This window comes from Acanthopagrus latus, chromosome 5 (genome assembly GCF_904848185.1).
Source record: "Acanthopagrus latus isolate v.2019 chromosome 5, fAcaLat1.1, whole genome shotgun sequence".
NCBI classification, from domain to species: domain Eukaryota; kingdom Metazoa; phylum Chordata; class Actinopteri; order Spariformes; family Sparidae; genus Acanthopagrus; species Acanthopagrus latus.
Genome location: NC_051043.1, coordinates 7,508,758 through 7,536,571, shown reverse-complemented (window position 1 = coordinate 7,536,571; position 27,814 = coordinate 7,508,758). Strand labels below are relative to the sequence as shown.

The following is a 27,814-nucleotide window of genomic DNA, read 5'->3' as shown; positions in this document are numbered from 1 at the left end:
AGGCTCTGTGCCATCTGTGAAATGTTTGACGCGTCTATACCAATACATTTATTAACATGAATATTATGCTATATTTAAAGTAGCCTCTAAATCAGTCAGCTACACTTTTCAAGCATTATAGTACATCATTTTGGGAATGTACTTGTTCGTATCTTGCTGAGAGTTAGATGACAAGATTGATAAAACCCTTAGATTGGAGCCAACAACTGCTATCTTTGCTTGGCATAAACACTCAAAACAGCGAGAAACACCTGGCTCTGTCCTAGCATGTTATATCTTGTTTGGTTAATCTGTACAAAAGCCAAAGAATAAAAAACCGAAAATTTAGTGAGCTTTAGAGGCTCTGGTAGTTGGGTTTCATTAGCCTTTGACAGAGCCAGTCGAGCAAATTTAGCTTTGTGAAACCTACAAAATATGCTACTTTATATGGCAGATGCTAACTTAGCAGTAGCATGTATTTACTTGGCATTACAACTCAGTGGTGCTTGTAAAACCTCTAAAGAACGGTGTTATAAAATAGAAATAATGGACTTGAAGAATTTTCGGAACTGTGGCGTCTAATATTGTATGTCAATTGTGCAATGACTGTTTCTTTTTTTGGCCACTAGAGGGCAGCATATCACCACCTTATTTTACAAGTTGTTATGATGAACTTGTTTGCAAACTTTTCTATTTTCACTTCCAAGAGTAACAGAGCAATTTTGTCCTGTATTTTGAGGCGCTTTTCTGACTACCTAAGTGAATGCCAGTCTTTCGCTTTCATTCACTTACTTTTAGTCATCTTTTTGTTGTTTAGCTATTTGGTGTTTAGCTGCTAAATGTTCATCTTCCATATTTCGTGGAAAACAACTGCGTGTTGAAACATACGTATAAAGTGCCATGAAGTGTCATGTCGAGCTGCAGATCTGAATGATGATCATTGCTTTTACGTTGTTTGCAGCCACATTTGTTAATATAAAATATTGATTAGGCCTATAGCCACTTTAATGGTACAACATGAATTAATCATAAATCAATGGAATATTCTGCACTGCATAACTGCCCACAATTACCTACATTCGTATGTGAGTCTTCTGATTTTCACATTCTATCTAAGTACAAGTTAAATGCACAGTAAATAAATGCAGACCTGTCACAGCTGCAGTTGTGGAGCTGATCAGACCAAAGAAGGAACTGCCTGGTGACAAGAGAGCGCAGCTCTGCAGGATGATATCTCAAGGGAATCGCATAGAAGGCATTTGCCTGATTGTTCTTCTTCAGTGCAGCAGCTTGAGGAACGGCGATAGTGATCTATTATTTTGCTTTTACAGCGCTGAGTCAAAGGCAGGGCACTTATTTCCTGTTCTCCACAGTTGATGGTGCCTCGTGCCTTGTGGTCTGCAAAGTTGACCACAAACTGTATTACAAATAAACCAGTACGAGACCTTTAGATTTGTTGTATTAAAGTAAAGATTATGATAATTACAATTTAACAGCAAAACATGCCAAGAGCATCCAGTATTCTGTGTTGACTGAAAAGCTGTTGTTAAAATGAATGACAAAAAAAGTGTTGCTGAGCGTGTGTTTGACATAAGCCAGGTTCATTTGCAAATGAGAACAGAGGCCAGGAGTTGAAAAGCCTTTCCCCTTGTTGACACAGTCAGATGACTGAAACAGTTAATGAGTTAACAAACTTAGTGTTGCTGCTACATTCAACACAACAGCAGGGACATTATAGCATAAGAGCTGATGGTCATCACATACTTTTCCACTTACAAGTAAATAATGTGTGTGTCGCAAAGACAAACAGTTTTTAAGGAACAATTTGACATGCATTACACCAATTTACACCCTGTGATGCAGGATTAGTTCTTGAATATGAATATGTGTGGGCTGAGTGTGTGTGTGTGTGTCTGTGTCTGTGTGTGTGGCTCTATTAGGGTACTGATCCCTGTATGGCTTCGGCACACAGGCACACTTTCAACTCCTCCCCTCTGCCTTCAGCCAGGGTGTGATTAGAGCCAATACAATCTTGGGCAACCTGCACTGAGAGAGAGAGAGAGAGAGAGAGAGAGAGAGAGAGAGAGAGAGAGAGAGAGAGAGAGAGAGAGCAAAAGAAAGAGTGGATAGCCACTCTGGTGCACTCTGGTGGTTCCTGCAACAGCGTCACTGTTGCCTGATCTCCAACAGTCCAACTCTGGCATTGTCACTCATGCAGAAGTCAGTGACAAACACGGCAAACTCCTCCGAGTCCCAGTGGATGGATTGAAATGGATGAGTTTTCTTTTCAAAAACTTTTTTTCACTCGACGTTCCCTGGATTCTCAAAAGTGTTGCAACTCTGTGAACTAATATTGCCTGGACACTTTGGAAACATCTTTTTGGAGAACATGTTGCTGTACACACCAGAGGAACTTCCACAAACGTTCACGTCTCTGGAGACACGAAAAGCGACTTGAACTCTGCCAAACAAGACTGACAAGGTGTGAAATGTAAGCTGGTCACGTCTATTAAGTAAGGAAGCTTTTTGTTCAGAGTAGATTTATGGTGCTTCTATAAAAAGGAATTTCCTTAGTTTTGTTATCTTTGACATGAAAATATTTGTGTGACCAGGTTGAGCTGGTGAATAATGGATGCTGGAAACCTAAGCAGCAACGGCACACAGTACAACACAACACATCCCTACGATGCGGTAGGACCCTGGAGCCTCATCATACTGGTCATCATCATACTGACCACAGTGGTGGGAAACTTGCTGGTCATCATCGCTGTGTCTTGCACTTCACAGCTGCAGACGACCACAAACATTTTCATTATGTCCCTGGGCTGTGCGGACCTCATCATGGGGGTCTTTGTGGTACCCCTGGGGGGCACTATTTTGGTGACAGGTAATTGGCTGCTCAGTGAAGAATTCTGTAACATCTGGACTTCTGTGGACGTCCTGTGTGTGACGGCGAGCATAGAGACACTCTGCTGCATAGCAGTGGATCGGTATATAGCAATTACGAGGCCACTCCGATACAAGGTGCTGCTCAGTAAGTGCCGTGCTAGGATAATAGTTTGTTTAGTGTGGGTTTTGTCCTCCTGTATTTCCTTCGTGCCAATTATGAACGGGTATTGGCGAGATGATTCTCAGTTCGCCAGAGACTGCTACGATGACATTCAATGCTGTGACTTTGTGACTAACAAGGTTTATGCTATTGGATCTTCTACAGTGTCTTTTTACATTCCACTGCTTATCATGATATTTGTGTACGCAAAAGTCTTCCTAATAGCCACACGGCAGGTCAAGCTCATAAGTAAGAATCGCATGCGTTTCCAGAGTGAGTGTCCAGCAGCCCAGATGCAAGTTAGCACCCACATCAACAATGTTGTACCAGTGGGCTGTGCAGGCTCCAGCAGCTACAGCAATGCAGTGCGGACCAAGAGCACCAAGCGCAGACCGTCACGGCTGATGCTCGTCAAAGAGCACAAGGCCCTCAAGACTCTGGGTATTATCATGGGGACCTTCACTGTGTGCTGGCTGCCATTCTTCGTCGCCAACATCATCATCAGTGTATTACAAGACTATTCCTCAGGGAGCACCTTGCGGCTGTTGAACTGGCTGGGATACATCAACTCGGGCCTCAATCCCATCATCTACTGCAGGAGTCCAGAGTTTCGTACAGCGTTCAAGAGCCTTCTGGGCTGTCCATGGGTCTCCACCATGAGGCTCAATACTTTGTATAAAGAACTGCGGACTCGCTGCTCCTGCTTTCTGTGGCAGCCTGAGTCAGGCACAGACGGCAGCAAATGTGAGGAGGCTTCCCCTGGTTCTCTGCAGTCCAACGGCGGGACACAGTTCAGTGACTTATCTGAACCAGAGACACAATAGTAAGTTCTTTTATTATAAACTTATTTTATCCAGTGAAACATTTTGTTTAAATTTCACGCTGTGTTAAATGTTTTTCCTAAAAACAGAGAAATACCTCCTCCTCATCATTTAAAAACAGATGGTTTGGAAAATATATAATTTGGGCACCTGAACACAACATAATGATCAATAGAACATTAATGAGCATTACAGTCCGTGTGTTAACTATTCTGAATGTTTTATGTAATAAGAGAATCCAATGAAATACATTTTTTAATGTAACATCATGGAATCTCAGTGCATCTTGACTCAGACTCTGAAATCTCTCTTGACGTGAGTCTTTTTCACTGTGGGGTGAAATCTTAAGATTTCTCAGTCACCATTGTACTTCTTAGCTATTTTTTGCCAATAAATTAATAGACCTAAGTGTTAGGCCGACGTCAGTGGTCAGCCATGTGACACGTGCGCAGTTAGTTTGCACTTTGATGTCGAAGTGTGATGAATTACGGCGAAGAATCAATTAATCAAAGAATGTACATGACTTACTGCTTTTTGACATCCTGTTGCAGATTAGCTATAAGTACTTTACGACGATGATGTTAAAAATTACTCGCACTGCCGTGCTTATTTCAGTTTGCTTAATTATAGTTGACAACAAAATAATCATTACTAATTACAGATACATTCAGTAAAATGAGAGGATTACAATTTAAAAATAAACATACTGGTCTGCGTGCACATATATGAGGAGTCTCACACACCATCACACTGGTCTCGTTATTAGTCCTCTTATTTACTTTTTTTTTTACTTTTGCCTTTATGTGCATGTTTGGTATTGAGGTGATCACAAAGTGACTAAAAGTGTCAAGTTACATTGCTTTAATATTGTGATACTTGTATTCTGTTACTGACTGCAATTTTTTTCGGGTAATTAGTTACTGTATCAGAACATTACTTACATTTTTAAAGTAAAACCCTCAACCGTGGTTCAATACTATAACAAGACATCCACACGGCATCCGAGACACTTTAAACATGTCATGTACAAGGGTCATTTTATAAAAATATTAGATTTTGTAAAACACTTTTGTTTTACTGGCAACTGTGCATTTCATAAAGACAGAGGTCCGTACTTGGATATGTCCTAATACATCAGTGTGATGCTGAGCAGGAGTGAAATAGACTGGGCTGGACAGTGCAGCAAGATAAATCATTTCTGAAACATTGGCTGCTCTCGGGGAGGTACAATATCTCAAAACTAAAAATGAAACTTAATATTTTGATTTTCATACATGAGTCAATAAACATTTGAGGACTGTACTTGTATCAGTTACTGCACTATGTTACCTGTAATCAATCTTTGAAACAAGCTGATGTCAGTGCAGTAAAAATAACCAACAAATGTCCACAGTATTGTTGGTAATGTGTCTGTGTGTGGGTATCAATATTTTCTTTTTCGCTCACTAGTTAATAATAGTCAACAATGTCACCATTTTTTCTTCTGTGTAAACCTGCTGACTGTAAATGCAGATTTTGTTTTTGTCAGTGTCATTATCTTATATGTAATATCTAAAAATGGTGTCACATTAAGATGACTGTAATGTGGCTCTGGGTGATGTCTACAGTGTGAGGCTGATTCGGAGAACTGCTTGGCACACTAAGTACAGTATGTCTCTTGTCAGTGGGCCTCAGTGTGCCCTGCCCAACATCTTCTGCAGCAGATAAATTTTTATCACTTGCGCACAAGACTTCCCCCCACAACTGGGGAGGCTGTTTACAAGGCCGACAGCCAATGAGAACACCCTCATTAATGCAGGTTAACAGGGGTTGGACAGCTCAATATTTGATGTAGGTTACCTCTTATATAACCCACAACAAGTCCCCAATGGATCTGTCACAGAAAAAAGGAAGATATATATTACACAGTTATGAGTTTCAGCATAACTGGCAGATTCTAAAAAAAAAACAGTTATCTGTATATTAAGTAAAATATTTTCTAACTTGGGTGTAAGAATTGTGTAATTTGCAAATTTAACTCATAGTAGTTGATGTAGATTTGTTGCAACTTTTTAAATCTCAACAAAGAAGTTTTGACATCATCATCAGAATTCCGAAACTGTCTGTTTGCTGCTTTTCAAAGTCAAATAAGACAAAGAGAATATTTCATTTGAAAAGCGAGATTAATATAAGAAATTAGAGTACTAAAAATAAGCATGTTTGTGTCATAATTGAAGTTGACTGGTAAATGAGAACATGTTAATAAACTATTGGGCCTCAGTTTTGAAATAATTTGCTTTAAAAGGGCTTAGTCAGTGCTGTTTATTTTGAAATATATCTTGTGACATGTACCTACTCTAGGTTGTCGGTGTCATTTTCTTAGCCCTTATATCCCCACAACTTCTCAACACAAAGTGACACCCCTGAATTTCGGTAATGAACATACAAATATGAAGTCAGTAGAAGATAACATTTCAATACACAACTCATAATTCAATTTCATTTGACAAGCGGCACAACTTACTCCCTTACTTCCACGACAGCGCTTGCTTTGCAAATTCCCATGAATAACCCAGTTTTATGACAAAGGCGTGTTTTATCTTAAATATTTACTTTGCACACTATACTATATCATTATGCTCCTCTCTTATCCTCTCAGTGAGATTTTACAGACATTATCAATGAGGCTGTAAAATGAGAGCCATTTAGGAGCATATAAAAGTCTTCCTTAAAAGGAGCCTGGTGTGTTCTGTAGTAAATCACCCCAAGAGGAAGGCTCAGCGGACTCGACCTGTGCTTTGAGCAGGATTACAAGCGTAAGTGAGACCAGCCGCTCGAGAATGGCTGAGAGACAGGTTTTAAATAGTAATATGACAAATGGTTCCAGGTAGAGTCCGCAATGCTGAATTGGTTAGTTACTGCTGATAATGCAACACAAGGCGAGAGACTTCCTCGGTTAACTTTCTAAACCTACCCAGCTAATCAAAAGAGCAATTGAGCAGCTTATTTCCTTTAAACCCTAGGACAACATGCAACAGCAGGTCTAGTTAAGTTGATGCAACAGGGCTGATAAAACAGGAGGTACAACCACTGACAGGAATGGTTACCAGGGAAGAGTGGCTGCGCTGCGCTGCACTGCACAGAGAGGCCATTATCAATAGTTTGTTTTCACGGAAAAACATGCAGGCGTATTACTGCTGCCCTTATCAACATCCACAGCAGCCTTCAGATTCTGTCACGTAAGCACCATCTTATATGACAAGTCTGTATGGATTCCTTGCATGACCGCTTTTCTAGTTCATCTTTCATGGTTATAAATAAAGATGTTTTGGCATCAAAGTGGAGGCAAATACAGAAAGCTGTGCAGTCCACATGGCTGTTTTGGCAGAATGGCTGCTGCTGTATCAGTCCAAATATGTATGTTGGAGGATATTTAAAGGGTAACTCCACCAATTTTATTCATAAAGTGTGTTTACAGGTGTGTTTACCTGGTGCCTACATTACCCACAATGCAATTTAGCAACAAAGTGACATCATTGGAGGCAATTTCAAATTACATGCAGCTTCCTCTGGAGCCGCAAAAGGCTTTATGCTAATTTTTACTACTTTACCCTTTAAGGTTTAGCTGAGTTTGTTTTAGTCAGTGTTGTACAAAGTATCGAAAAGCCATACTTAAGTAAAAGCAAGGATATTGTGCTAAAAAATGACTTTGGTAAAAGGGAAAGTCACCCATACAAATAGTACTTGAGTTAAAATATGATATATAATAGAATCTCATATTAAATGTACCTAAGTATGAAGTAAGAGTACTATATGGGTCGACGGATTACCTGCTGGGTCTATTATTAGATTAGATATTTAGGATTTTCCGATTTTGTTTTTTTAATCTGATTTTTCAGATTTGGTTCTGATGTAGCATGCAATCTGCAACGTTATTAGGAACTTAAGTTATCAAAAAAAATGTAGTGCAGTAAGAGTATAATATTAGCCTACAAAATGTAGTTCTGTGGAAGTATAAAGTAGCAGATAGTAAAGTACAAATACTTCAAAAGTACAGTCCTTGCTCTCAGGTCAGACAGGCTGCTCCTGCGTTAGCCTTAACATGTGTTTTTAGGGTATTTAAGCCAATATATATATATATATATATATATATATATATATATATATATATATATATATATATATATATATATATATATATATATATATATATATATATATATATATATATATATATATATATTTGACAGGCAGCTGAGGAGAGGGCGGTTTGTTAGCACACTTTTTCCATGATTGAGAACACTAAACTTAAGCTAACAGAGAGTGGAACAGTTCATTTCAAAGAGCAGCAGCTGACGAGGTTGTGGACTACACTGCAGTGTGAAATGAAGAGCGTCTTTCTGATAGACCAATTTAGAAACACAGCCAGAGCTCTACTGTTGAGTAGACACAAGACTAATATTCCAGCAGAGATACAGTGCGGGCAGGCATAGAGAGGACAGACAATTATCATCAAACTCTACAGGAAGGATTCTGTGTGCTATAGCTGTGCTTCTGCATCAAAATTAGAGTGTCGACAGACACATGAGGGAACATGTTGCTGAGTGACAGCACTGAAGTAAAGTAAACAGCACTGAAAGTCATGCTCACACTAAAACATTTAACATCCTAGGAAAGCTAAAGTAGGATAAGCATGTGGTTATAGATGAAATAGCACTTATGGCACTGATCCGGCCATATTTAGCTCGTATGATGGATCACAACCAGCACTGCAGGAGCTTGAAATCACTGTTTCCCATGATCTCAGAAAAGAAACAATCCGGTATTTGATAGACCATATGTGTTTGGAGAAATCAAACATTACAACAAAGAGAAACAGTGGAGAATCTCAACCCGAATAAAGATGTATTGGGAAGACTGGATGTGATCAGAGAAAAATAATTAAAATATGGATATGTAATATTATGTGTGCGGATATTAGAGTTCACTGTATGCTGATCACATCCATTATCCAACGAATACTATTTGTATTACTGCACATGTTGGAGGCTACTTTGCATATCATGTCCTGGATTAAACTTCTGTCATATCTCACATCAGAATCAGCAGCAGCCACTTTCTTCTGCAGGCACTGATGGACAGCAAAGTTATTGTTCTCATTTGTTAGTTAACATTTCTTGGCGACATTTCAGAACATTTTTTTGATAGCGCTGCTGACAAAACTGACATTTTCCAAAGGTTGTTCCAAATGACACCTATGGATTTTGGCAAAAAAACCAAAAAACCAAAACAGCTTAAAGTTAATGCTTTTGTCACTTACATGGTAGGAAATTATCCTGAGGTCTCCTTAAAAATATGTGGTGATTTCATGCTGTCCAGTCCTGAACTGCAGTGGTTGGCGGCCCACTCACCCTCTTATCGACCTCCATCCTCACCACCTGAAAATATGAACAGTTCATAAACATGTCATGTGAACATGATATTACCATGCAGATATGTAAATATGGTAAACAGGCCTATGACACATACACATGTGAATGTATCATTGGTTTGCAGAAACTGCCCAACATTTCACCCTGGGCAACTGGGCTGAGAATCTCTTTTCCAGTGACACAAGTCTCTACAAGTGACTCTTTACCTCAAATGATTGTGTAAATGTTGCAGACAACTCCTGAGGACAAATCTTAAAGGACATTGTGTTTATAATTTGTGTTGTGGTTTTGGAACCAGTTGTTTCATTATGCAAATGTCTAGATGTAATTAGAATTATTTCCCACACATACAGACAGTATCCTCCCAAAAGTGCTTATCAATGGGCACGTTGTCCACGTTGTGCCAAAATAAAGCTAGCAGCAAATATGAAAGACAATTTTAGAATTGTGTAAACAGTTCTAGTGTATTCCAGTGTATTACGGACTGTGAAGGACAAGTCGTGGGTTTAACAGGAACTGTGACCTGTGGGAAACCTCCCACACAAGCCTCTCTGATATCAGAAGAACCAATCACACTGCATGATGCTTTTTAAGGTATCCGGGAGTTGAGCAAACACTCGTTTGTTTAAATTCTAACGAATTAAGAAGAAATTAATCTAAGTGGATATTGTTTTTGTCACTAACTGCCAATAACTGTAGCTGCAGTTTGCTGTGGAAATGTTGGTGTTTTGGACCAGGAAGAGCAGGGGCTAGCTGATTAGCTCGCTAACTTCAATAGCTATCTTTGCAACACAGCACAAGACTGTAATTTTTGCTGGTAGTTCAACCATACTGATATTTGCATCGTGATTCAAGTTGCAGAATCACTTTTTAAAAATATTTCTAGCCAGATAAATGCTGAAACTACAAACAATTATGAGCAATATAAGAGAAGGAAAACCTTAATATTTTAGGTGTCAATTTGTATAAATACTGACTGATGTGATTTATTAATAATTGTCCTGTGAAGTTGTTGAAGGACCTGGCTACTGGGAAATCGTGCTTTGTCCAATATGCCAGACTACAGTTTCTGGAAGGCAGTTGTCAGATTGATTGACATGTCTTGCATTTTCTCATGAATAGTATGAATGAATACTATTTTTTTATATTGACCTGTCAAGAAGTGGGACCCAACTCAGTGGCATTATTTGATGGCATCTGACCATTTTGTATTATATTAACCAATCGCGACAGTGTTGGATGGTTGTGTTTTCACTTTGTGTGAGTGTGTCATAGGAATATGTTGCCCTGTGGACACCTTTTGTTGTGCAAACTTACACAGAAGCAATTTCCAGTATTTTGCATTTATATGTCCGTCTGTCTGTCTGTGGACTGATTATGTCAGTGCTATAGCGTCACAACTGTACAAGATGCAATCAAGAGACTTTACATTTGTGTAGCTGATTTTGAAATTTCTTGTTGTAGTAAGTAATTGATAGCTTGCAAAGCTTAAAAGTAGACCTCCATCACTGTCTGTCAAAGTCAGACCAGTCAACCATTGTGGATTTTGGCCTGATTGGCTGGTTAAACCTGTTGATTACAAGGTTGTTACAAAATAATCACAAGCTGAGTGCCATCTAGATCCATCTTTACAGCCAATATCTCCCAAACTCTGCAGCTGACACCAAAACAATCAAGACAAATAAATAACATTACTGGAACAAAGTTGTTTTTTTTTGTTGTTTTTTTTTAATCTTTCCTGTGTTTTACAGGTAGATTTTAAAGCAGAAAATGCACATCACACATGATGAATGAATGAGTTTTCCTTAACTTTGGTGAGCTTAGCCTCTCTAAAGTGTATGGGCACTACAAAATATGTGCCAACCAGGCCTGTGGTTTGTGAATCAATCCCATTAAAACCATCCAACATCTCCTGTTTAAATGTGAAATTCAACAGAATGTAAAACATAATCAACTGGGATGTGAATACTGATGTGGACACATTTGTTTCCTGTGTATTTTTTCCCTGCGTGCATTCAGTTTTCTGTGAAGCTTACAGTTCCAGGTAATTTATGTCTTCCTGTGGGGACATGTACAGTGGAGGTGATAGCATCAGAATTCCTGTCTCGTTGAAGAAAAAAAGGGTTCACATGAGTTTCACAAAGGATGAGGACAACTTTGTTATTACTTTCTGTTATAAGCAAGAGAAACTGAACAAAATGGGACAGGTGCAGTGATGACATGGATTCTGTTTTTCCACACGAAAACATGGACATAAAAATAACCTGCAAAACAACAAGCTGTTGTTGCTTATCTGATAGAAACTGAAATGCTAAACAGGGTGTGACCGGCACGGGCCAACAAGTTCCGGTAACAGAGCAAAACCATGTCAAAAATATAATCAGGCTTTTTTGAGGAGCTAAATCTAATGGTCGACTAAAGTGTACTTACAAATAACTGTTGGGTCCTCGTCCTTCTTAAGGGTAATTTCAGCCTCTCCTCCACTTTTAGGGGGTTTTCACACCCGTAGTTCAGTGTCTTTTATCCGGGGGAACTGGAAAAACGTAGCTGTTCACACTTGCATTTTACAAGCAAATCAAGAAGAGTAAACATAGCTTTGTAACTTGCTGACAGTGTAGTCATCCTGCATCAAATGCCTCAGCAGTTTAGCTTTGATTCAGCTTTACGTTTTTTTTAGTGCTACAAACAACACAAAGAAATGACCAATTATGAGCATTATTGGTATTTTTAGACTGCAAGTCGACGGCATGTTGATCAAAAACATTACTAATATAAACAATAAACAGGTAGAGATGTGATTAAAGGGCTGGATCCTGTATAGTAACAGCTGGAGGCTTATTTTCACTGTGCTATCGCTGTCACAAACTTTTTAATGGACTTTGATAAACTGTCACCTTGCATTGAGCAGGATGCAAACACAGCAGTAGATTCAAGCAATCTTCATTCTGATTCTGATTCTAATCCTTCATGTCCATCTCTCCTCAGCTTTACATTGCAGGAAAACAACATGTGAACTGTAAAACTACAAGCTACTGAAAGAGACTACTTTTCCGGCCGATACTGTGATTCCCACAAGGGCTGGGACCGAACGGCAGCAAGGACAAGCCAAAGAACAGTACAACTGGAGCGACTGTCGAGAGAAACAGCTGATTTGGTCTGGACAGGAACTCTGTGGCTGCCTCTGTGAACGGGCGACAGACCGCTGCAACTCAGCACTTCACAGACATAGGGTGACACGAACTTTGAGCCTCTCAAAGACTTTTCCTGAATAAGACTTAACCGCAGGTTTTAGATGCATTCCAGTAATCCTTTGGACGTGGTGTTTGTGGCCTGTGGTTTCAAAAGAGACAGCGTTAAATACTTTTGTACAGTGTATTATCTGGTAAGTTGTCTTTTTATGATACACCAAATCTCTAGCCAAATCAAAATAAAAAAAAAAAAAACATTGTCTAGCTTAATACAAGCTCAAAATTCTGTAAAAGCAGTCTTCACTGTGCCGTGAAGATATATTCCTTTTCATGGCACAAACTCCTCAGTGTCATAGCAGCTAAACCTAAGGGCTGTGCATTCAAATATTCAACCCTGGTGTCTGTTTTCAGTAATTTTTCTGTTTTGATCCTTGACACTGTATCTGCTCAAACTCAGCCAAAAATGAAAATGTGCTGTTATCATCTACTCGTCCCAGTGTCAGTGGAAAGTCAGGTGAAGTTCCTTGGTCCACAAAACATTTTTGGAGCTTCACAATAAAACAGTGCTGCAGCATTCTCCTAAACAACTGATGTGAATACGGACTTGTTTTACAGCGTTTTAAGAGCAACTGAAAAAGTACAGTCTCCGAAAGTACCTGGATCACAAATTGACTTGAAAAGACGTTTTCACAGCCTTTTTAAAGCCGGAATCGTAACCGTAGCCTTCACTTCACCTAAGCTTAAAGCATGTGCGCACACATATATGAAGTGGACGCACAAGCTCCACCACGTGTTGAGGGGTGTAAATAGCGTCTTTTCAAATCAGTTTAGGATCTCATCACTTCTATGGACTTGGATTACACTGGATGAGCTGTATGAAGCCATTTTACATTATTTTACGTTTATTTTCTACATTTTCGAATCTCCATCTACTTCACTTGCTGCAATGCTGTTTTACTGTGGGGGACCCAAAATGTTTTGTGGAACATGAAAGCTCACCTGACTTGGAGGAGATCACATAATGACTGAATTTTCATTTTTGTTTGAAATCTTCCTTTAAATCCCATTTTCTACCATGGCTGTGGATATTCAATTGGCTTGGTTTCTGAATGGCTTGCTGTTAACATCCCACAAGGACAACTCAAACATAATTCCTCAAACAGCAAACGATCAACCATAAATCAGTTTAAATTGTTCAAGGTCAAGGTACAGTATTATACGCTGCAGGTAACCATAGCAAAACGCTCCTGTTAAATGCTATGCTGCTGGTAAATTGTCTACATATTTTCATTTGGCAAGCGGCAATGTTAGTTCAATAACACTGAAATGTTTAAATAAGGTAAATAATGGACTTGATGCAGGAGGTATTCCTAACCTTATCCATTGTCAGGACTGTGTTGTGCATTACATTACATCACCTGTTGCATTGAGAAATAAAATATTATAAAACTGTGTGATGTTGCTCATGTGTGCTTTGTTTGAAAACTCACCACTATGGAAGTAAACAAAGGCCATAATACAGTTTAACAAGTGAACGCATAATCTTTACCCATGACTCTTAGCATTAGCGTACTATGGCCATTAAAGAACCAATTCAAGTAATCAAATTGAACTTGACATATTAGGATTTAAGTCAAATCAAAACCTGCATTGTAAAATTAGCAGAATTCAAGATAAAAAATTGCATCCCATTCTTACTTCCAACACATCAAATACAGCAGCCTGGTCAGAGGCCCAGCACGAGCTGAAGCCAAAGTGAGAGGGAGGTGAGGCTGGCTGAATAGATCAGACAGCGGATGTTCCCTTGCGTCTCAAGAATAACCAAGAGTCCTTTTTTTTGAGGCATGTTATGCAAGTTCATGGACCTAAATGATGTAACCTCTGTTACACAACGTGACTTCCGTACATTGTGTGAGTTACATGACTGAACCTTATTTAAACCGAAAATTGGATCTTGTCGTAAACTTAACCATCTCAACAGTCGTTTTGGTGCCAAAACCATACCAAATACTTTTTGCGTTTAAACCAAACCAAATCGTAACATTTATACAAATTCAATAGCAGTCCATAACTCATACCGCGTCAAATGTTTTGAGTTTTTCGACAATTCAGAGCACATATTGCAAATAGTTTTTGTGACTGACTTGATGCAGAGCCCATCCAACTGACACATGTCATAGTTTGTAGCTTCAGGTACCAAGCTGCTGAATTTATCAATTCATGTGTTACTTTAATAATTAATCAATGTATTTTTTATTCTCATATTTTCCCATTGCCTCCTGTTACTTCAGTCTTCTTTCTCTGTTCATTACACATTAGATAGTATGACTGATTGGTTGAACATTATAATAACAAACTCACTACGAGTGACGAGTTGGCAGTGAGAATGTGTTCAAAATGGGTTACAGTCAGCCCAAATTTGAACATCTGTGCTGCAGTGGATAAGTCATTAAGCCTGAATCCAATCAATAAGACCAACTGTCCTCACTGTTTATCACATCATCCAAACACCGACGAGCAACTGGAAACCATAAACACTTGCTTGTTTTATCTTAATTCAAGTTTTTATCTAAAGATGTGAACCCAAAAGTTTAGGGATAAAGTTTAAATAACCAAATTCTGCATTCAAATAATTATGGACTTTTCATGCCTCCATACACCAGTCAGTGTATCAACACAAAAATATTTTTAGAAATAGTTATTTTTATCTTTGCTTCAAACCCTTTTATTATTTTGTGACTCCTCTGGTTTAATTTAATTTTTCGGATTTGACATAATCCTCCACCCACCAATGCCTCTGTCGCTCTGGCTCTGCAACTGTTTGAACAGACATGTTATGCTGTGAGAGGAAATTAAAGATTTGGGACTTTAGAAAGCAAACACAGAGCAGAACAGATGGCATTTGAAAACAAACTGAGACCAACATTAGCTCTGCCAGACGTACTGTGCGACTACTGAAAAATCATCGGGGAAAAAAGCCACAGCAACTCGGAGTGGAAACACTTATCCTGTCTGAGAATTAAGCCACCTTCTTATCAGCTGATTCCTGTTACAACAAATTCCGTGTGGAGGATTAGATTGAAATCAATCCTAAACATGTTTAGGAAAAGAAAGAAGCCACCTCTTCAAGTCCAACTGGGACTATTTCATATGTAATAAAAAAGTGAAAGTGATAAATTACATTCATTGCAGGGCCACAACATACACAAAATAGCTTATATATTTTAAGTCTAACTGCACATTTAAACCATGAATTCAAAGAAGTTTTAAAATATAAATTCAACAGTTTTTCTCGTCAGGGAAGCTCTTCACACAGCCAACTCAAGGTCCTAATTTTAGACCATACAGCTTTACTGGAATGACTTTCAAAGGATGTGTTTCCGTGAGCTGATCAAACACTAGTGTTTGAGCAAACATTTGTAATCATGGATCTACTTGTGCAGTATTCTTTCTTTGACTCTCCTCTTGATTGCAAATGAAAATCACTGGATATTAAACATGTTTGTCTGTGCCAACAACTTGTCCTGAGCCAGCACCCCGGGCAAAGTTTCCTTCAGGACAGATATTTTCAGAACCCCGGGCATTTCAGTCAAAAGGAAAGTCCAAGGCACCATTAAGTCAAATTGAGTCAACAGCAGCTTAATTAGATAAAGAATCAGGGATTTATCTTGAAAACATGGTGGCGTGACCAAGGCACATGCCACTGGCTCCAGCTTACAGCCCTCCACCATTGCATGCTCTTTCTAATTGCTAATAGTGGTCTCATTGACAGCATATGACAGCATAATGTAGCAGTGGACATAAGAATCCACAAAAGTCTTTTCCTCAAATAACCACAGGTCAGGAGTTACAGTTCATCTTTGAAGTTTTTGCTGTTACTCAATTGATATTCAGCATTCTACTGATGATTAGAACTGGTATTTGTTTTATTCGGTCACTGATGAAATCAACTATGAAACCCAACCGATCAATTTTTGGGGCAGAGGCTGATAGCAATATCACAATATTAGGTAGTAAAAAGTGGATATCGACCAATAAACAAACAGTTGCTGCAATGATGCATCAAATGTGGTTATCAAACACTTTACTGACATCAATGCACCAAAAGAGTAAACTTCACAGGAAATTCGATAAATATAAAACCCTGCAGTAAGCCCAGTAATTAATACCAGAAGTTATCAAATGAGAAAAAAGTGCAATATCTCCCTTAGTTATGTAATGGAGTGGAATAATTAAGTAGCATGAAAACATAAAAGTGAACAGTAAGTATGTAGAAATTCTACTTAATTATATTACTTGTACATACTCAGTGATGCTCCATCACTGCTATTTCCTTTATGCAAATATATTTGGGCCCATTTTGTGATCAGACTGTGATTGTTTGCACTCCCATGAACTGGGCGAACGCACATCATCCCACAGTTTTTTCACCTGCAGCCACACTGCAGGTTTATCAGAGGAAAACAAGCCTGGTAATAGACAGAGTCAAGGTAAATGTATTGATGTCATGCCTGCGGTGTGAAATTGAAAGCCACTTTCTTTCTGCATTTACCATCATATACTGACATTTAATAATCACACAAGGAAAAAACATAACAGAAAAGGGCAAAAATACAGATGCCTCTGCTGGCAGCTGAAAATAATGCCTCCCCTAAGACATGTTCTGCATTTTTAGGGGAAGGATGTAACTCTCCCTTTGCCTGCAAAAAACATAGATAATGTCTGGTTCTCTGCAAGCTGTCAGTGAATGTTCAGAGAAATAACACACAGTGCAGAGGATGAGGCAGGCTGTGTTTCTTAAATTACCCTTTCTAAAATTACTTCTAGTCAGCTAATTGACAGAACTACCTGCCTGGTTTGACCATCTACTGCCATCTAGTGCAGTTATGTGTGATTACCATAAAGTGTTCATGAAGTGAACTCAACACGCTGGCTCACTGATTATCTCTTCCTTATCAGAGCTTCAAACTGTGTTAGCTGTGATTCTGGGTTTTCATCTCACTGCTCCCTTTTCATCCCATTGAAATGGCTGTTCTCCAATTTTGTGCCATGGGGAAAAGCTCTATTTCTCACAAGCCTGATGTGCAATCCTCCCTTCCTCACATTGCATTTGGTCATTCTTATAACTTAAGTTAACTATTCTTAGTTTGTGGCTAATTAAGATGAACAGTATGCTGTAGTAAATCATATAGATGTTTCAGTAGGACTGATTGCACAGTATTATTTTGGACTGGTGGAGAATATAATAAATACTTCATTCCCCCCCCTCTCTTTTCCTTATGAATCATCACCATGAATGTGTCTCACTATTCTTTGTCATCATTGTCTATGTATTTCATTTTGTTATTTTATGTTATGCTATTTGTGTTATGATTTGACCCATTTCTGTGTTTAACTTAAATTATTGTGTTTGGTATTTGGAACTTCCAGAGTTTTATGTAATCACTTTCTACAGTCCTTTGGTCAACGTTTGTTGTTTTTAATGCTCTCTAGAAATTAACTTGACTTGATGAAACAGCTGAAGTAGATGGGGACTTCTGGGGAAATCTGAAAGAAAACAAAAATTGGCTTAGTTAACCTCACCCTCAACCTCAGTGTAATCCAAGTCTCTGGAAGACCTGCAATCCCAAATTAATTTGAAATATCTACACCCCTGACAAACCATCAAGGTCGTGCACCCACTTAAACCAAGTATACTAATGCTTTTAGCAGCTACAGAGAAGATTTCAGCTTTATAAAGGGTTAAAAAAAAAACTGCAAATGTATTTGTAATCTCTGGTTTTTGGGAGATGCTGGGTGAGCTATATGGATCCATTTTATGTTTTGAATGAATACTGTACTACTGAAGTAATTTGTGTGAACTATGAAACTTCACATGACTAAATTTTCATATTTTGTTTAACTTATCCCTTCAGGTAGACTAGCGATTTTGTATGTGAGCTACACAGCTGACTAGTGACTCCTCCATTTAACAAGACCTCTAGCGGAAAACCCTAAAAGTGCTCCATGCTACCTGGAGTTCCCAAAGGCCACAATGGACAAAACTGGCAAAACATTATTCAAGTAAATACTAGTTCCATCCAACCATTGTTTTAAGAGGCACTGGTACTACTGATACAGAGGAAGAGTGACATGTGGAATGAGGAAGAGTGAAATTGGGGGTCTTGCTGCATTAGTGTTGATCAAAAAAGATTAAGAAGATGAGAGAAAAGTAAACAAAGCGGATGGAGAGAACACGGAGACTTGTCCGATTCTCTAAAAGGAACAATGTAGGGGTCGAAACCTCTTCTGTCCAAAGATCAGCCTACGGATCAGTAGAACCCATGGAAGCCAAATTATGCGCAGCTCATTTTTCAGTGGACTGCCGTACAATTAAAAGCAGCCCCTTGACTCTCCCTCAGTGTTTTTGATTTTATTAATTGGAGAAGGCTGCTGGTCCATCAAAGAACCACCAAAACAAGCCCTAATGAGCAGCAGAGGCTCCTCTTCGAACTGACCTGATGTCAGTGGCAGAGGCCGAGGCACACACGTGGGTCCCCTCTCTTCACCAAAACCGATCCCTTTCATTTTCCGGCAAGCTAGCCTATTTACTCATACTGCGATGGCGAAAGTAAACTCACAAGAGCCACACATTTAGACGGTGTCAAACTCATTCATTACCGTTGCCGGGGTGACAGCGTCCAGATACGTGCCGTAGCCTGGCAACCGTGGCTAAACAAAAGACTGGCTGCTTCGCGCACTGATTTGCCTGGTTGGGCTCATGATGAGTCGACCCGACGGCAGCTTCGACGAGAAAAGGCTGAACCAAAATGGGGACCCAGGAGGTCATCAGTCTGTGTCGACCAGCGCTCACAACGCAGCGGTGGGTCCCGAAACAAGGCTGCTGTCCGCCTTCAGAAAAGACACACACCACAGGAAGGTTTGCCTGGCGGGTAGAGGTGAGTCCGCTCATCTGCTTTCAGTCCTGACAGTTCAGAAGACACTAGACCAGAGCAGAGGGGTTCAAGTTTCACTTATTTATCACGGCTTCTGTAGGCCTATGTTATCTAGCGGAGGCGGTTGGACCTGGACAGAAATGACGTGTGGTCAAAACACGTATTTTGAGGAGCCTGACAGAGTAATGTGTCCTTATGTAGGCCTGCAAAAACTATAACAAATCATTAAACACTAAGTGTAAGTCATACAGCTGTTACCCCTGCTGGAAAAAAAACAGCATAGACCAGCACCAAAACACAACACATGTTACTAGCAAGACCAGCGTGTTGTGTTTAGGTGCTGGTCTATGCTGTTTTTCCCAGCAGGGACAGTGCAGGAAGTGGACAGTACAGGTTGTCTGCCCTGTCTGCTTTAACTCAGAGCAGACTTGGTGTTTTTTTTTTTTTTTTTTTTTTAACAGAAATGAAAAAGATGATTCATAGACTATTAGGACAGTGATTTACATTTTATTGAGGGATTTTATAACCAACAAAACACCAACTGAACACTTGCAAAGAGGAAAAAGAGTACCAGTACAGAACTACTCTAGTCTGTTTTGATTTAAGGCCAGACTTAAATGTTTAAGAAATACTGTGTTAATCCCATTTCATGATCGACTTTCTGACCTTCACAATCACAGGTTTCACTTATTTCTTTTTTTGCAGTTTGATACAGTGTTTTGTTGCATGAAAAAACATTTCCAATAATTGTTTTTCACAGAGTATTACAGCAAGGAAGGGAAGACCTTTGAACTGCGCCTTGTTGGAAAAATCAAGCAGCAGCTAAGCGCTGATCCCACTCTCCGTCCAGAGTATGCACCTTCTCTTGGTTTGATAGATTTCACCCGGCGCGCCACAGAAGCTGCTTTGGGGAAGAGCTCTTGTGCTATAGTGGAGAATCGGGTAACTTCATCTGTACATGCACATACACATTATTAAAGCTTAAGTGTATATTTACAGGTCAGTCTGCACAGCAACAAGTGCAGTAGTCTGTACCTAATTCTTCTTCAATCAATCAGTATGTCATTATCTGGAGGCACTGTGCGGAGCAATCTGTGATTACACATCCAGCCTTTTCTTCAAAGTAAATCAATAGACTATCAGCACTCAAGCATCAGTTATAGTAGTAACTCAAGTCTTCCAGTGACCACCAACGGGGATTTCAACATTGATTTTCTAAGATGTCTTTTCAAAGCTCTTTTCAACAACGTAAAATGTGGCTACAACGTCAACATCTTAAACAGTCTACTTTACTTGGTAATTCTGATGTAATTGGTTTCTCATATTTTTCACTTCAATCCTTGATGTCCGCATGTTTTCAGGATTTACTATGAAGACATCTTAATCCTCAACAATGTGCACTTAAGAGCATATCATCATTTTGGAGCCTAAGAAAACACATTCAAATTTCGTAGTATTTCAAGTATTGCAAAATTATAGTCTAAATGTAGATGTTCAATCAGCACCTTCAAGTAGTTGCTGAAAAAACATTCATTTTTGAATATCTTTTCATTGAGCTTGGTCTTTTGCTGCAGGTGTTAGGTGTCCAAACTCCTGGGTTCACCGCTGCTGTGCGACTTGGGGCTGAACTCTTGAAACACTGGCATGATGTCAGTGCTGCTTGGTGTGGGCCAGTCTACCTTTCTACCCCTTGCGATGGTAAAAAAAAAAAAAAAAAAAAAAAAAGTTTTCACTTCCCCTTAACAGCATTTAAAGATGCAACTGCAAGTGTGTGGGCTTGGAAATGGAGATAGACTTTATTAGATTTTCCTCTTGAAACATAAATAACACACTGTACAGTCATGTCTTAGGTCTGCAACTTTACGCACTACTTGTTTACCTCTTAATTATATTATCACCAAGATGTGTACTTCACCATACGTAAATTAAGATCTCTGAGGGAAAGAAGTTTAGTGTACAAGGAAGACATTTGAACACATTGATGAGAAAAGGCTACAATATATATGAAACCTTGGCAACCATGTCAGTTATTCTTGGGATTCTGTATGTATTTTAGGTGTGTATTGCAGGTGTAGATAATTTAATGGCGGTTCAGAGATAGAAGAAAAATGCAGTACTACATTAAAATGTTGGATTAGACACTCCACAGAGACCTGCAAAATTTCTTTTAGGGTCCTTACACACCAGACCAAAAGTCAGCTAATCAGACAAGAAGGTTGAATGATTGAATAATTCACTTACTTTAAAAAAAGTAGTATTCACTCACAGTAAATACATCACAGTACAGTCCATACAGATGTACTCATTGCATGTTGCTTTGGACAAATGCATCTGCTAAATGCCCTAAATGTTAATGTAAATACTGTTATTAGATCCTGGGGATTTAAAGCAGTATTGTGTCTGAGTTTGTCTGCTGTAGAGTTCTAATTGTTTTGTCTTGATCACCTGCAGACTCACTGGCTGGTATCTTCCAGGCTGCAGGGATCCAAGATATCCGTGAGTATTATTTCTGGGATGACAGGCAGCGGGGCGTTTGTTTGGAGAAGCTTCTTGAGGATCTGGAGAGAGCTCCGCAACAAAGCGTTGTTGTTCTGTCAGTGTCAGGCCACTACCCGACTGGCGCAGACCTCTCTCAGAATCAGTGGGCTGTGATTACACAACTCATCATGGTAACTGACATGTGCATTTATGCTTTTTAACAGAGGTTAAAATATTATTTATCAGACAAGTAGCTCTTCACTCTGATTGAGATCATCACTGGCTGTTTTGGCACTGTTTCAACAGAGGCGTAGGCTTTTCCCTTTCCTCCTGCTGCCTGTTCAGGCACTCTGCTACGGAGAGTTAGAGCGGGATGCCTGGCCTGTACAGTACTGTGCATCGCAGGGGATGGAGCTCCTCTGTGCTCAGTCGTTCTCCCACTGCTTTGGACTTTACGGTGAGAAAGTAATGCCAAGTATCTTTATTTTAGGGATATATGTGTGCGACTCCTGTACAATGGAAAACATAATAAAAAACAAGTTATAAAAAGATGAATATGTGTAAGGATATTATATTGAATTAGTTGCCAATCATTTGTTAATTGATTAATTGGTTTGAGTAATTTTTTTTTAAAGTCAAAATTCTCTGAAAAAATAAACTTTCAGCACTAAATGTGAAAACAGCCCTCTATTGTCAGACTCTGCACATACATGACTGTGCACAGTGAAACAAACACAGAAGGAGAACATGTTTTTGACTGAAGAGATTCTTTAAACATTTGTAGATGAGCGTTGTCTAAATTAGCTGGAAAACATCTGGATTGAAAATGGAATGGAGTGGAATGATCAATCTTTAGTTTGCAAGGGTGCTGAAATATTGTTTTTTTCCCCCATTAAAGCGGAATCATTTTCTTGAATCAAGTGAAAAAGGTTGATACATCTTTCACAAATACACAGAAGCTTAAAAAATCTTACGACCCGAAACGAGACGTTCTAAAGACTGTTCCACTTAACAAGATATTCAAGAGACATGCTCTAAAAACCAGAGATGACACTTATTGTACTTAAGTAGATTCATGAGGTATCTGTGCTTTACTTGAGTATTTTTCTGACAACCTTTTTACTCCCTACATTTTAACACAAATATCTCTACTTTCTATTCCTTGCATTTTTATACCAGGCTTGTTACTTGCATTTGAGGGGAATTATCAATTTTTTGGGGTCTTCCCAACATCACAAGACTGGTTTCAATTTCCATCAGTGCATGGTGCACACGGCAGATATAGCAAGATAAAAAAAAAACTAAAAAAAACATGGCAGTCATGACAAGATGGAACCTGCACCCCTCTGCCTGGATTTTGTTATTTTCTGTGTGCTACTGTGCTCAGGACGCTTTACCAACCCAAAATGTTGTTATTTGATGTCCTGGGAATGAGACTCAACAATCATCTATCTTTCTGGTGTGTTTGCAAACAACAGCAGCAGACAAATACTACTGATTTTACCTTTAAGTTCAAAAGTCTTTGCGTTCTAATATGATGTGAGGTTCAGTTAGCTTCAAACAGAGGGATGCTTTTTTACTTTAATATTTTGAGTGCAGTTCAGTTGTTGAAGTTGAGTCAGTGCTTCTTTTACCAGAGTCTGTTTTACACAGGTATTTGTACTTCCAGAGTAGAGAGCGTATGTACTTTTGTCACCTCTACTAAAAACGATGTAACGTTGTAAGATGTTTTGTAATGTAGTGTGAATGAGATATTTTGACCAGAAATTGGATTAATACATCTGGCAAGATTTTGAGTTTTTGTAGCGTAACTGGGACTCCAATGTCAAAATGAGCTCACACTACAATGTGTAATCTGTGATCTCAAAGCACAGCCCAGGGCCGTTCTGCTATCAATAGGAAAAAAAAAACAGCAAGTCACTGTGAACTCAATTTTCTTCTCTTTCTTGCAGTCAGATGGAGGGCTCCCCACATACACCAGATAAGAATGTGTATTCATGTCTTCCTCATTCTTAGCCAGGAATTACACGCTCATAGTATCTACAGTCACACTTTCTCTTGCCTTCCAATTTTACTCTCAAATGAGGTTTTTTGGAGCATCGGGTGACTTTATAGTGTGGCAGATCAGTTTCTGTATGACCTGGTGAATATCCATTCGCCCTAATTCAGGAGCTGCCCTTAGAGGAAAGCAGCATGACGCCACATTGCTATCGCTGGAACATTTGTGTTTCTTTACCCCAGACTCATCTTCTTCTTGGTTTCTCCAGGTGAGGCTGTCGGACACCTCCTCTGCGTCTTAAAGCAGAGCTCCCTTCGGTTATCTTTGCAGTCGCGAGCTGAAAGAATTGTCCAGTCTCTGTGGGCACAGCCATCTGTAGGAGGAGCACAAGTTGTTGCGACAGTGCTCAGTAACCCGGCCCATCGTGTTGAATGGTGAGTTAGGTTCCACTTGAATGGAAGTCTGGTATTTGAAAAGCGTTTTCTGCCCAGCCACATTATTGTATCAGTAGATGTCAGTTGTGATTAACAGGTATACACTTTTTCCAACAGCTTACCAGTTGAGTATGTATAGCAATGATGACAACACACTTCATTTGCACTCTTTGTCTCTGAATCCGCTGTGTTTTGACATATATAGATATTTTTTTCCCCTGTGTTGTCCACTGTGCTTCGCAGGCAGCTGGAAGTAATGCACATGGTGGAGAGATGTATGCTAATCAGACACATTTTGAGAGAAAGGCTGAGGCTTTTGGGAACTCCAGGTAGCTGGGAGCACCTGACTCAGCAACGTGGACTCTACTGTTGTGCAGGCTTGAATGGTGAGTAGTAGATGGCATCATTTCTGCCGCTAGGACTTTTGTAGGGTTTCTGCCAGAAAACAGGTAGAGAATAACCGATCTACCTTAAGTGAGACAAGTTCACCCAATAAAAAAAAAGAAGTCATTATCTGCTCTCCCCATGCCGATGGAAAGTCAGGTGACATTTTCAAAATGGACTTGAATTTCTATCGTGCTTTTCCAATCTAATGACCACTCAAAGTGCTTTACAACAACTGTCACATTCACCCATTCATGCACTGATGGAAGAGGCTGCCATGCAAGGTGGCCAGCTGCTCATCAGGAGCAATTTGGAGTTCAGTATCCTGCTCAAGTATACTTCAAAATCCAGCTGGGAAAGCCAGGGATTCGAACCAGCAACCTTCCGATTACTAGACAACCCGGTCTTCTGAGGTAGACTGTAGTCCCACTGTAGTCCACCAAACATTTCTGGAGGTTCACAGCAAAACAGCATTGCAGCATTCTCATAAACAACTGAAGAAAAAAGCTTGTTATGTTGTTAGGTCCCCATCAGCTTAGGTTGTATATGAGAATACTGCAACCCCAGAATAGTTTTGTGGACTTTGAAATGTCACCCAACTTTCCATTGGTGTAGGGATGTGAATGACTCAGTGAATGACTGAATTCATTTAAAATATTGGATGAATTTATCTTTTAAAGGTCAGTCCACCTTAAGAGTGTCTGGGTTGTTTCATTAGCTCACTAACTCCCTTTACTTCAATTAGCAGGCAAGCAAGACACAGGAACTTGGGTTTTAGGTCTTGAAGAGCTATAGTATTTATTAACAGACAAATAGCCTGGGCCATTCACACAGTGCACTGCAACATTCATAGCTCTAAGCTTAAATGGATTTGCTGCTTGTATGATGCATTTTAGTTTAGAAAATATTTTGAAGAATTGTTGGTTTGTTTTTTTATTCCCAGAAGCTTAGGTCCACCAGAGAGTCAACTTAGGCCTGGTGGACTGCCGAGCCTGGAAATCCTGAATATAAAGTGACAAATGAAATGAAACACTGTCTGATATTCATAGCACGTTTGTTCAGCTCTTTCTTCTCTGTGATCCTTTGTATAATCCTTTGGAGAGGACAAATGGCATGTAAAGTACATTGTTATAGATTAATCACTTTGAACTGATGCCTGACATCATAGCTCCATAGGAATATTAATGATTCATTAAAGTGTTTTATGATTTCAGTGCCTTTAAAGGGATTTTGATGAAAGTTCTCAGTCATATTGAAGATGATTGTTTAAGGGACTGATTTACTGCAGTTCCAGATGATCATTTAGTTTGAATACTACAGAATGATACCGTATTGCTTGTGCTTTTTTTCTTTAGGTCAGCAGGTAGAATTTCTGTCCAATAGGAGACATGTGTACCTGCTCCCCGGTGGCTGTCTAAACATCAGTGCAATCAACGGTCACAACTTGGACTATGTAACTGAGTCCATCCATCTGGTCCTGACCACTTTGCTCTGACCATGTGGCTTTTGATCGAGATCTGAAATCAGTGACAGAGGGGCCTTTCAGCCAGATGGATCGTTTGATATGTGGCTTTTAAAATACTCCTGTTCAGGGTCAATGTAAGTGAAGGTCTAGCTATTGTGAATTTGTAGTGAAAAAATTCTGTTTGAAATGCTTGCAGACCTTACTTAACAGGCATCCAATTAAAAGTGAGTGTTCAGGCTGTTATGACCCTTCAGGGGAGAAGACTTTAGAATGTGGATGAGCGTTTACATCACTGTGATGTTACAGCTGGTAAAGGCAGAGCTAACTTTAATCTTTAATTACTTTAAATACAACTGAGTAATGTTTGAATATACCCCTGGGGATCAGAAAGTCTTCTCTTAGCCAACAATGATACATCATAATTTATTTGTTTATTATATTTTCTATTATTGATCTGAATCTGCAAATTAACGAAGTTAAACGTCTAAAGGATCAACAAATGTGTGTCTGAACTGTAGAAGTATAAGGTAGATGAAAATGTGAACTTTGTTCTTTTTCTGTTCTTTCTTTCTGTGAACTTTCTACCACTGGATATATTAGGTTAAACAATGTGACAGCAGTGGAGCGCTCCTTTGTTTAAAACGCGTTCTTTCATATGCCTTTGTCTGCAGTAAAACAATGTCAGTCACTCAAACACTTACAGACTTAAGTGTGCTTTAATATAGTCACACTCTTTATATTGTTTGGTGTTTAATTCAGTAGTCTTCCTGAACTGGTAGAATCTCTTGGAAGTCTAAAGGCAGCAGCTTGTCAGCTTAGCTCAGCTAAAGAAAACTTTGTCCAAAAGTAACAAAATCGTGCCTACCAATTATATATTCTGTACTGTGTAAGGATGACATGATTTGTAATGAACAGACTTACGATCTGATATAAGGTGAATTAAGAGCTTCTCAGTCGACCAAGGCAAACCTTTAGAGAGGAAAGCCTTCGACAATCAGATATAAATCTCTGTTGAAGCCACCTGCTGTGATCCCAGCAGATCTCAGCTGCATTCATGAATCAGCTGGATTGCTGAATAAACATCCTTGACTTTGAACGTTGTCTGTGCATTTCTGTGTAAACATATACTATATTTTTATACATAAATATCAATGGTCACTATAACAAATCTTTTTTCTTTCTTATCTTATTGTTTGGGTGCTTCCCACATACCATTTTCATGAAGATTACTGTCTAAAATTATGCTTTCAGTCGCATTTTCTTTCAATGAAACATTTCCAGCTGACGTGAATGTATTACCCAGTAAATCATTGTTTATCTGGAAACATCAATGAGCAATCCTCTCCTCTGTTATGCATGTTTCTGTGGAGCAATATGAAAATTAGTATTATTTTGTTAAAGATTAATGTCGTTTTTTGGTAAACATAGGGCTTTTATCTGCCTAACTTTGTATCCTCTCGAGCACTCTTTTCATTAGTGAGATATGCCACTATTGTCACTGTATGCTGTTAAGTTCTGAGAAAAAGGTTGCGGCGAGGTATTTAATGGAGGCAGCGTGGTCACTCTTTTCATTTTAGTGACCTGGGTGAACGAGAATAATCAGCATCCACCGTCGTATAGTCTGAGCCATTAGATGCTGTCTGGAGCCCTTTGATTTGCCTCTGAGCAAAC

The 27,814-nt window shown here is 39.2% G+C and overlaps 2 protein-coding genes and 1 long non-coding RNA gene across 8 annotated transcripts; 2 read left to right on the top strand and 1 right to left on the bottom strand.

Moving 5' to 3' along the window:
- LOC119019714 lies at positions 1 to 19,071 on the bottom strand. Of its 2 annotated transcripts, none has more exons than XR_005075132.1 (3): positions 18,946 to 19,071; positions 9,149 to 9,266; positions 1 to 1,377 (listed from the first exon to the last, which is right to left on the bottom strand). It is a non-coding gene; the product is annotated as an uncharacterized LOC119019714 (long non-coding RNA). The 2 variants fall into 2 exon arrangements; XR_005075131.1 differs by lacking the exon at positions 1 to 1,377 and adding an exon at positions 3,741 to 3,832.
- Positions 2,078 to 13,902, top strand: adrb3a (adrenoceptor beta 3a). 4 transcript variants are annotated; one of them, XM_037098531.1, is made up of 3 exons: positions 2,078 to 2,461; positions 2,592 to 3,851; positions 12,246 to 13,902. In XM_037098531.1, exons 2-3 carry the CDS (start codon positions 2,608 to 2,610, stop codon positions 12,271 to 12,273), a joined length of 1,272 nt encoding a protein of 423 aa, XP_036954426.1. In that variant the 5' UTR covers positions 2,078 to 2,461; positions 2,592 to 2,607; the 3' UTR covers positions 12,274 to 13,902. The 4 variants fall into 4 exon arrangements, with proteins under 4 accessions (XP_036954426.1, XP_036954425.1, XP_036954424.1 ...); XM_037098530.1 differs by having other exon boundaries at positions 2,078 to 2,470; XM_037098529.1 differs by having other exon boundaries at positions 2,078 to 2,492.
- Positions 19,051 to 27,239, top strand: got1l1 (glutamic-oxaloacetic transaminase 1 like 1). 2 transcript variants are annotated; one of them, XM_037098526.1, is made up of 9 exons: positions 19,051 to 19,386; positions 20,144 to 20,325; positions 20,958 to 21,081; positions 21,835 to 21,879; positions 21,982 to 22,052; positions 22,168 to 22,318; positions 24,129 to 24,294; positions 24,538 to 24,680; positions 26,034 to 27,239. In XM_037098526.1, exons 1-9 carry the CDS (start codon positions 19,209 to 19,211, stop codon positions 26,171 to 26,173), a joined length of 1,200 nt encoding a protein of 399 aa, XP_036954421.1. In that variant the 5' UTR covers positions 19,051 to 19,208; the 3' UTR covers positions 26,174 to 27,239. The 2 variants fall into 2 exon arrangements, with proteins under 2 accessions (XP_036954421.1, XP_036954420.1); XM_037098525.1 differs by having other exon boundaries at positions 21,835 to 22,052.
- The last annotated feature ends 575 nt before the right edge of the window (positions 27,240 to 27,814 follow it).

Bases quoted from the DNA above. Each gene is read 5' to 3' on its own strand.
- got1l1 (XM_037098525.1), top strand. From the start codon at position 19,209: ATGATGAGTCGACCCGACGGCAGCTTCGACGAGAAAAGGCTGAACCAA. The intron at 19,387-20,143 runs GTGAGTCCGCTC...TGTTTTTCACAG, and splicing joins GGTTTGCCTGGCGGGTAGAG to AGTATTACAGCAAGGAAGGG. The intron at 22,053-22,167 runs GTAACTGACATG...CTGTTTCAACAG, and splicing joins TGATTACACAACTCATCATG to AGGCGTAGGCTTTTCCCTTT.
- adrb3a (XM_037098531.1), top strand. From the start codon at position 2,608: ATGGATGCTGGAAACCTAAGCAGCAACGGCACACAGTACAACACAACA. The intron at 3,852-12,245 runs GTAAGTTCTTTT...ATCTCTCCTCAG, and splicing joins TCTGAACCAGAGACACAATA to CTTTACATTGCAGGAAAACA.